This window comes from Nannospalax galili, unplaced genomic scaffold (genome assembly GCF_000622305.1).
Source record: "Nannospalax galili isolate Female #2095 unplaced genomic scaffold, S.galili_v1.0 scaffold1258, whole genome shotgun sequence".
NCBI lineage: Eukaryota > Metazoa > Chordata > Mammalia > Rodentia > Spalacidae > Nannospalax > Nannospalax galili.
Genome location: NW_008341370.1, coordinates 178,882 through 189,382, shown reverse-complemented (window position 1 = coordinate 189,382; position 10,501 = coordinate 178,882). Strand labels below are relative to the sequence as shown.

At 47.6% G+C, this 10,501-nt stretch overlaps 1 protein-coding gene across 3 annotated transcripts in view; it reads left to right on the top strand.

Annotated features, from left to right (window-relative positions):
* Positions 1-3,897: 3,897 nt before the first annotated feature.
* The window catches only part of Pafah2 (platelet activating factor acetylhydrolase 2), a 34,075-nt gene continuing 27,471 nt past the window's right edge, over positions 3,898-10,501 (top strand). The window contains exons 1-2 of one of the 3 annotated variants that reach the window (XR_003850113.1): positions 3,930-3,960; positions 4,296-4,395. Coding sequence is in view for 1 of the 3 variants with exons in the window: in XM_029565226.1 (XP_029421086.1) it covers positions 4,319-4,395 (77 nt within the window). In the remaining 2 variants the exon portion in view is untranslated. Of the gene's footprint in view, positions 3,961-4,295; positions 4,396-10,501 lie in introns of all 3 variants that reach the window. The other 2 variants (XM_029565226.1, XM_008836795.3) reach the window with 2 other exon arrangements.

The window sequence follows — 10,501 nt, the reverse complement described above, 5'->3', positions numbered from 1 at the left end:
TTCCTACCTGCAAACGGGATGGTCTGAGTGACCCTTGTGCTAATTGGATGAAATGATGAACACTGAGCACTGGCATAGCCATGTTCCTTCCCAGGCTTGGACACGGCCCTTGAATTCATCAGGGAGAAGTTGGCAGGGATGGAGTGAAGATGGGTGTTATGATTTAGATATGAAATGCCTCCCCTGACAACAACAACAAAAGGCTGCTGTGACTTGCTCATGAAGGTGCTGATTTCACTGACAGGTTAATCCATTGATGAGTTCATGCTGAATGGGAGGTGGGGTTTGGTTGGAGGAAGTAGGTCACTGGGGGTATGCCTCAGGAGAGCACATCTCGGCCCTTCCTGTCTCCCTTTCTGCCCCCTTTCCACTTCGCTCTACCACGTTTTACCTCCGTGATGTTCTGCCTCACCACACAGGCTCAGAAGTAATGGAGCCAAGTGACTCCTTTTGAGACTGTAAGTCAAAACAAATCTTCCTTTCAAGCTGTTTATGTCAGCTATTTCATCACAGTGAGGACAACTTGACTAAACGGTGGACACATCTTTTTGCAAACTGGAAAGAACATGCAAGGACATGGAGGGGTGATGGGGAAGATTCGAGGACAGAATGTCCTCTAAGGAGTCTGCTGAGCCTAGAGCGAGACATGGCCAGATGAGCAGGGGAAACCAGAGGGATTAGCTTTGGTCAGGATGTGAAGAGCCTGAAGCAGGCCCAGGCCTAGCCTGCAACTTCAGACTGGCTGACATATGGTATAGCTGTCATCACTGTAGGAATGTGGTCCATGTGGGCCTGGATTCAAATTCCAGTCCTGCTGCTTAGTTAGGTGTCTTTGGACAAGTCATTTCAATTCTTTTTTAGCTTGAGTTTCCAAAAACAGAGCTTAAGGGGCTGGAGACACGGCTCAGTGGTTAAGAGTACTGACTGCTCTTGCAGAGGACCCGGGTTCAATTCCCAGCACCCACAAGGTGGCTATGAACTGTCCGTAATTTCCAGTTCCAGGAGAATCCGATGCCCTCTTCTGACCTCCTAGGCAATGCATGACACAGGTGTACTCACTTACATGCAGACAATACACTCATATACATAAAATAAAAATAATAAATAAAAATTTAAAAATAGAGCTTAAGTGCTGGGACTGTATAAGCATTTTCCAACAGAAGTGAGGCGGGAGAAAGTAGGGCAGGGAAGGAGGGTCTCAGCGCCTAGCCTTGGACTTGCCGTGTTTGGTTCTGCTGGGAAGTCTCTGACAGTGGGAACTGCGCCTCACAACCACCTTATTGGACACAAGAAGGGACATGGATGACTCAACTTCCTTTATAGCTGGAAGTTCTCCTTAGGCTACATAACATCCCAGATTTCCCTGGTTCAAAAATAAGCAAGAAAGTCCTCAGACTAAGAAGCCACTGGAGGGAAGCCAGACCCTGAGTGGAGGGACTCTCAGCCAGCTGGAAATGGTCACACTGGCAAGTGGAACCCAGGGGAGGGATGAAGGGCAAGAGGCAGGTGTAGACAGTCTGCTGTTAGCTCTCCAAGCCTGTTTTCTCATCTGAAAATGGAAAGACACACTCCACTGGAGTATTAAATGAGAAAAAGCCCTTAAAAGTACCTAATGGCATACATGACACATGGAAAATAATCACTGAGTGGTAGGCATGGCTGGACTCAGTTCAAATCCTGATCCCTTCCTTGACCATCAGGTGTGAGAATTTTCTCCCTGGGGGAAGGGACTAGGCAATCTCTACTCCTTCCTCATAAGGTCCCAATAACACACCAAAGTTAATTCCACTAAAGTTCACCCTGAGGAATCAGAACATGTGAGGGGTTAGGGGCAGGAGCCTGGATGAAAGCAGTCATCCTGGAAGGTGTGCATCCCACATGGATGATGGCTTTCCCACAGCGGCTTAGATGGAACCTCCTAGCCTAATCTTCCCCAGTCTATATACTGTAGCCTCTCCCAAGACCCAGAGGCCATAAGGAGGCCACATGCAATTAGGGCAGAATTGCACACATCTGGTTGGGAAGAGCATCTGGCTACGCCTGCCAACAGGCACAGCTGAACTAATGGCCGACAGGCACAGCTGAACTAATGAAGATGGCAGCAGTTTGGCTTGGAGGATAGTATTGTACAATACCATCCTACTGAGAGCAGCTCAGTCTCCACCACAGAATGCTATTTCCTATGGAATTTAACCCAGCATGTAATTATCTTGGTTATTTTCTTTCTTCCCTGTGCTGGATAGCTTTGAAGTCAATTTGACACACCTGGGTAGAGGGAACCTCACTTGGGGAATTGTCTCCATTGGATTAGCCTGTGGCCATGTCTATGGGGCATTTTCTTTCTTTTTTAAAAATATTATTTGCATTTTATGTGTATGAGTGTATTGCCTGCATGTATGTGAGTGCACCCCTGTCGTGCAATGCCTCGGAGGTCAGAAGAGAGCTTTGGATACCCCTGGAACTGGAGTTAAGGATGGTTCATAGCCACCACGTGGGTGCGTACTGGGAATCAAACCCGGGTCCTCTGCAAGAGCAGTCAATGCTCTTAACTGCTGAGCCATCTCTCCAGCCCCCATGGGGCATTTTCTTGATTATTGAGTTATGTGGGAGGCCCCAGACCACTGTGGACAGTGCCACCACTGCACAGGCAGTCCTCTATTGTATAAGAAAGCAGGCTGATCACAGGTCAGGGTAGCAAGCTAGTAAGTAGTGGTCCTTCATGGTCTGTGCTTCAGCTCCTGCCTCCAGGTTTCTGCCCTGAGTTCCTGCCTTGACTTCCCTCAGTGATGAACTGTGACTGGGGAGATGTAAGATAAACCCTTTTCTCCCCAAATTGGTTTTGGTCAGTGTTTTTATCATAGCAATAGAAGTAACTAGAACATCCCCTTCTCATTGGAATGAAAGCAGCAAGCCGGCAGGGAATTGGTCTCTTATTTGTTACTTTATATCCAGCACTGAGCACAGAGCCTCATGTGTATTTTTTTTTAAATTTAGTTTGAGATAGGGCCTCACTATTTAGCCCTGAACTCACTATGTAGACCAGGCTGGCCTCAGACTCACAGAGATCCACCTGCCTCTGCTTCCAGAGTGCCAGACTTAAAGGCATGTGCCACCATGCCCAACCCTTTAAGAAGTCTTGAAAAACAGCTCCATTTCCCCTAAACTTGGGCAGATGTTCCTTTCCAAGGTCCTCACACTAGCTGGATTCTCCCACCAGAGCCCTTGTTACTGCTAAAGTTTTTCCTTTGTTTGAATTCTGCTAGACTGAATTCTGCTGACACTAAGGACAATATCCTGTTCACCAATGTGTCTACAAAATCCAGCACAGGCCTTTAAAGTGGAGGTGATCAGAGGGAGGAGGGTTGAGATGTGGCCCCCCAAGATCTCTCAGGTTCCTCCCTGTTCTCAGTCTCCTGAGAACAATAGAAAATCCAAGGTGGATAAAGTGCTTTACTATAACGGATCAGTCTCATAGTCTCATAGGAAGCAACGTATACAGGAACAGAAAATAACCTCCGACCTCCTTCCCACCTCCCTGAAAACAAAGTGACGCCCGGTCCATTTCCAGGCGGGCCCGGGAACTACCTATGTGAGGACCAGTGAGGCGGAGGATTACTCTCTGGTACTATCCAGTAACCCTCCGCTCCAGACTTGTCCCTCGGCTGCTTGCACTCACACCACCAGGGGGAGGAATCTCCCCGCATCCCAGCCCTTGGCCAGCTTCCAGCCACCCAGTGGTCGAGAGGAACTGTGGGAATTGTAGTCTTAGGCTGCAAGGCACAATCTCTCGCGTTGCATCTCGGGACTTATAGTTCATCACCTAGAGGCGGAAAATGGGTTTATGCGCACATGTTGAATGAAGAAAACTACAACTCCCAGAGGGCCACGGGCTCTGGGGCGGTTTCTGGTTTCCGTCTAGTGGCCTGTCTGAGGTTGCTCTTGAGGGATCACCTTGACTGGGTAAGTGTGATTGGAGAACGCTCCGGTTCTCAGCCGAGCTGTCCGAGGACTTTCCTGTTCCAGTCTATTTGGGGGGGTCTTCTTGTCTCTCCCAAGAATCCGCACGTGGATCTTCTATCTCCGTCTCTGTTTCCTATTCAGCCAAGTGCACCCACACCTCAGCCCCTCCCACGCTCATCGCGGACGGTCACTCCCGCACCTGGATTCCCACCTTGTCCCTCCCCCAGCCTCAGGTCCCTGGGAACCCGGCTGCTCTGTGTCCACTATGCTGTGCTCCACTTTCCACTGTCCTGTTTTTCCATGCTGGTGGAAAAACACTGCCGATTCTTCCCCAGGCTGCGAACTTGGAGTGCAGTCTATGAACTCAGCTTTGCTCTGTGACCTCGGGCAAATCGTACAAGCTCTCAGGGACTCAGTTTCTTCTGTGAAATGGAGGTGATTATGAGTTTTGCAAATACAAAAGTGTTTTATGAACCCTAAGGCCTCCAACAAGCAACAGTTCTCTTTGTCATTTATTGACGCCCTAGAACATTCTCATCAGGGCCGTTTTTCTAGCTCTACAGGCCCCGTTGCTCAATCCTGTCCCTTGAGCTCTTGATGTCTTCATCTGACACCAAGTTATTTCTTCACTTCCTCTGGACATAAAAGATCAGATAGGCCCCTTGAGCTCTTGGCCTCCAGGGAGCTTTGTCTGGAAGGAAGCCCTAGAGAGGACTCTGGCCTAAGAGATGAAAAGTCCACGCAGCTGGCAGAGGGGCAGTGGCTGCTTACTGAAAACAGGGTTCCAGCAGGACAGCTGCAATATAAGCCATATCCATTCTCCTAGGCCTTTTCTGGGTCTGTTGAGTGGACTCTGGCTTTGGTAGGTGTGTCTCAGGCCTGAAGTGCCTGGGAGGGAAAAAATCCACTTTGCCAAAGGATTTATTGCAGGGGAAAAATGAGTACGCTGCTGAGTATGTTGAAAGAGAGCCATAGCATAATTAATTAGTTCCTGACATTTTGTGAGCACTTAAAATGTATCAGGCCTTAGGCAGTATCAATTTTCTCCTTTAAGCTTCACTTATGAACTGTCCCTGTTTTACATATGAGACACTTAGGCTCAGAGAGGTCATGTAGAATAATTGGTTATTGCTGCCTTATGTGGTTATAGTGCTCTCTATATTGTCAGGTGCTTTATAAACACACTTCAACTTCTTGAGTGGATGTAGATTATCCGAGGTTTAATGGTCAAGGCACTTGTTCAAGATCTCACAGCTGGGGCTGGGAAGATGGCTGAGTGGGTAAAGGTGCTTGCTGCCAAGCCTGACAGCCTGAGTTCAGTTTCTGGAACCTACATGGTGGAAGAGGAGAACGAGTTCCCTTGAATTGTCTTCTGACATCTACAAGCATGCCATGGCATGTACACATACATGCACTCATCACACATATACACACACATTAAAAAACAAAACAAAACCCAAACTTATAGCCAGCTAATAAGCAGTAGAGGGGGAACTCAAAGTCACCAAAGCCTTTTTCCCCCCTTACTATAGCATATAGCCTTATTTTAGTTTTTGAGACAGGGTCTCTCTGTAGGCCCAGCTGGCCTGGAACTTACTACATAGATCAGGCTGACCTTAATCTCACAGAGATCTACTTGTCTCGGTCTCCTGAGTGCTGGAATTAAAGGCATTTGCCCAGCAAATTACAGTTGCAATAGCCTTATTTATTTATTTATTTATTTATTTATTTATTTATTTATTTAATTTTTTTGGTCTTTTTGAGACAGGGTCTCCCTGTAGCTTAGAACTCGCTATGTAGACCAGGCTGGCCTCAAACTCACAGAGATCCGCCTGCCTCTGCCTCCCAAGTGCTGGGATTAAAGGTATGCCCCACCACACCCGGCTTTTTTGTCTTTTTAAGACAGGGTCTCCATGTAGTGCAACTGGCCTGGAACTTAGTATGTAGACCAGGCTGGCCTTGAACTCACAGAGATCCACATGCCTCTGCCTCCCAAGCGTTGGGATTAAATGCATGTACCACTACACCAGGCTGCAATAGCCTTTTTTTTTTTTTGATAAGAATGGCAGATAAAGATTTATTTATAGTATGTCTATGGGTGTTTGCCTGCATGTATATATGTGCACCACATGCATGCAGTGCTCTCGGAGGCCAGGAGAGAGTGTTGGATCCCTTGGAGTTGGAGTTATAGACAGTTGTGAGCCATCTTATGTGGGTGCTGGGAACCAAACCCGTGTCCTCTGTAAGAGCAGCAAGTGCTCTTAACTACTGAACCATCTTTCCAGTCCAAGCATGACAGATGAAAAGCTAGTTGAACTGGGTGTGGTAGTACATGCCTGTAATCCTGGCACTTAGGAGGTAGACAAAGGAGGATTAAGAATTTGAAGCCTGATTGGGCCACATGGAGAGACTCTTGTCTCCAAAACAAAACAGACAAGTAACACAAAGAAAGACTGAGAGATGTTAAATCAAAGCTGAAAGATGATACATTTAGTCTATTCCTGCTATCTGTGGAAGGCATGTGTTTTCACACTTATTCAGTGTGCACACCTGTGGTGCATGAGTGGAGGTCAGAGGACAACTTGCCAGAGTTGGTTCTCTCCTTCTACCATATAGAATCTGGGGATCAAACTCGGACTGTCAGACCTGGTGGTAAGCATCTCTACCCACTGAGCCATCTTGCCAGCCCAGATAAAGTAATTATTTTGACTAGCAGCATGCAGGGCACTACATTAATCCTAGTGACTGGCGTGGCCATGGAGATTCACCCAACAAAATTATGGTACAGGACTAGAATGCAGGGCACACTCAGTATTTGTTGCATGTATGCATGCATGCTCAAATAAAAGAAAAGAGCTTCTCCCACAGCTTCTCAAATCCTGCTGGTAAAAAACACATGGGACTTAAAAATAATTAATTGGAAGTTGGGAGTGTGGCCTCATGGTAAAGAGCTTGCCTAGCATGCAAAAGGCTCAGTGGATTGCAGGTGTGGGATAGGGCCAGTGCTCAAAGCAGAAAGAAGGGAGGGCTGGGGTGTGGGGCCATGTCCCAGAGGACTCGATGGTCTCACTGGGCCTTGATGATGGAGAGGCTCCTGGACAGGCACTACCATGAATTATTGAGCCAAAGTGAGTCGAGGAGGACACCTGGACTGACTACCGTGGAAAATTCTAGGGCATTCATTAGACATAAGTCTGGATGTCTTCTTGGTAATATTTGCAAGTGAGATTGAATTTGTTCTCCTCGCTTACTTGAGCACCACTCAGTCCGAGCTTAGGTCATGCAAACTTTTTCACGTTAGCCTCACTCTGGCCAATGATCTTTAGATTTTTATTTCCAGGCAGAATTTAGCTGATGGACCCTCTCAGAATCTTGCCAGAGTCCTGGGCCCACCCCACCCCACCTCACCTTCATGTAGCTCCGTTCAAGTACACTTTCCTGATGACTGTGTCAAGGGCTGATCTCTGAGGAGTGAGACAAACATCCCTTCCCACAGGGAGCTGCTGTCGTCCTCAGCCTGGCTCGCCTTCACCTCTTCCTTCCCTTTAGATCTCCAAATCTGTGCCGTTGCCAAATTCTTCTGTTTCTACTTTTCTTACAATTGGCAAATATTTCTAAGATCCTTGCTAAAAGCCAGGTCCTACACAAGGTGCTTTAAAGGCATCATTTCACTCTGTCTCCATAGCAACCCTACGAGTCTGACAGAATTCCCGTCATGCAGAAGGGAATCAGGCTTAGAAAGATGAGATAACTTGCTGAAGCTAGCTGACGGAGGAACTGGGCCTCAGGCTTGGGTCTTTCGTTGGGCTGAGGGGATGGCTCAGTTGGTGAAGTGCTTGTCTCACAGGTGTGAGGACCTGAGTTTGGATCCTTAGAGCCCACATTAAAAGTTTTAAAAAAGCAGGACTGGTAGTGAGAGGGCTCAGCAGATAGAGGCGTTAAACCCGATGACCTGAGTTGAATCCCCAAGACCCACATGGTGAAAGGAGAGAACTGGCTCCACAAGCTGCCCTCTGACCATACACCTACACACACTCAGTAAACAAATAATTTTTTAAAAAGCCTGACACGATGGCATGTTGTAATCTCAATGACAGCAAAATGAGAGGCAGAGACAGATCCCCTGAAGCTCATGTAGCTGGCCCACTTAGCAAAGTTCCAGGCTAGTAAGAGACCCTGTGGAAGGTGTTTGAGGATTGATACTCAAGGTTGTTATCTGATGTCCACATGTGTGCCATGTATGCACACAAACACACACAAATGTGGACACACACACAGAATGGATTTTTCAGACTTAATTTCTCTTGTAGTCACACCTTATTTCTAGAGCAGATTCAAACCCACCTTGCACTCTAGGGATTGTGCCCCATCACGTCTGCTTCTCCCTCTGTCCATCACTGCCCATTTTCACATGGGCTGAAAGTCAGCCTTTCCTATCTTCTGCTTTCTGCTCTCAAGCTTGTGGTGCGGGGCAGAGGGGGGTTGGTTCACCCCCTTCAGAGCTCCAGTGGTATGTTGGTGTTTTTAAAACTTTTTTAATTTTATTTTTATTTTATGTGTATGAGTATATTGTCTCATGTATGTAAGTGCACTCATGTCGTGCAGTGCCTGCAGAGGTCAGAAGGCATTGGATTCCCCTGGAACTGGAGTTATGGATGGTTGTTAGCCGCTATGTGGGTACTGGGAACTGAACCTGGGTCCTCTGCAAGAGTAGCCAGTGCTCTTAACCACTGAGCCATTTCTCCAGCCCCTTAGTTTTATTTTATGTGTATAAGTGTGTTGCCTGAATATATGTGAGTGTACCTGCGATGTGCAGTGCCCATGGAGTTCAGAAGAGGGCGTCAGATCCCCTGGAACTGTAGCTACGGACAGTAGTTAGCCACCTTGTGGGTGCTGGGAATCAAACCTGCATCTTCTGCAAGAGCAGCCAGTGCTCTTAACTGCTGAGCCACCTTTCCAGCCCCTGTATTTTGGTATTTCATCTCTGTGACAGAATTTGCAGCTGCTTCACTGTCACATGACCCAGATGTGTCTTGTAGCTGCAGCCTTGGATTTCCTGAATGCGCCCTCAGCAACCAAGCAAAAAGTCAGAGGTTGTGACTAAGCCATGCTCCTCCTCCTCACTCCAACTGAACAGTCCACTGCCTGCAACAGGGGCTCTCCCTCTTTTTCTATAATAGGAGGTATCTTAAAACTTTGGAAAACAAAAGGAAGAAGTCTATAATAGAAAGAAAATCATTCATTATCTCCAAGCATTAAATAGAACGACTCTGAGGTTTTCCACTGGACCAGATGATTGGCAGTCAGGAGGTCTGTGTGCAATACCTGTACTTGTGGCCATGAGCAGCTCGCTGACTCTCTCAGGACCGTTAACCTTGGTTGCTTCTTTGGTAAAGCACATGTATACACTGGGGCTGGGAGAGGGGCCTTGCGGGGAGGACTGGCAGGGATGATCTCTAAGTCTCTACTTGCCCAGACCTGCTCTCACTTGCACTCTCATCCCTCCCAGGGCCTCGTAGAGGAAGCAGAATAATTGAACATGTGGACCCAGGACTCTTCCCTTACAGATGATTGTGGTTACAGGGACTAGACAGCTACATTCTGTTGGTTAAACAAGAAAGGGAATTTACTCACTGAGATAAAGAAAGTCTAGGCCAAGTGGGTTATGTACCAGACAGACCTGGGTTTCCCACCCATTAGCCAGGGTAGCTTTTTGCCTCAGTTTCTTCATCTGTAAAATTGTTCTTAATAGGCCGGGCGTGGTGGTGCACACCTTTAATCCCAGCACTAGGGAGGCAGAGGCAGGCAGATCTCTGTGAGTTCAAGGCCAGCCTGGTCTACATAGTGAGTTCCCGGACAGCTCGGCGGGGGGGGGGGGGGGGGGGGGGGGGGGCTACAGGGAGACCATGTCTCAAAAAAAAATTGTTCTTAGAGAGTTGTTGAGAGAGTTCAACAAGGTAATGTGTGTAAGGGGCTTAGCACAGCACTAGCAGAGGAAACACAAGCTCTCAGTGGGTGTTATTAGCCTGACAATGGCAAGGTCTGGGCTGTGATCTGCAGCTGCATCCCTCTGTGTGACTCTTGAGGCAGGGTCTTACATCCCAGGCTACCCTTGAATTCACTCTGTAGGTGAGGGTGCTCTTGAAATCCTAATCCTCCTGCCTCTGCCTCCCAAGGGCTAGGTGCGCTCTACCACACCCTGTATCATAATATGGGGATCAAACCCAGGGCTTCTTGAATGCTAAGTAGGCATTCTACCAACTGAGCCACATCCCCGAACCCTGTACTTACAGATTTTGCGCAGTCTGAGAGCTTTTTCCATCATCACCATCTCCTTACCCCGCCCCCCACAGAAGGAAAAAAAAAAAAAGGAATACAGTCCATAGGAAGGATAAAGTAGCTAAGTGATAGAGAACTTGCCCAACATGTGCAAGTTCTTCCATCCCACCGCCACCACCACAACAGCAAAAAACGCAACCTCTAAATGTTGGCAAAGTAGCAAAAGTACATGGTACATATGATTTAATGAGTGGCTGACAGG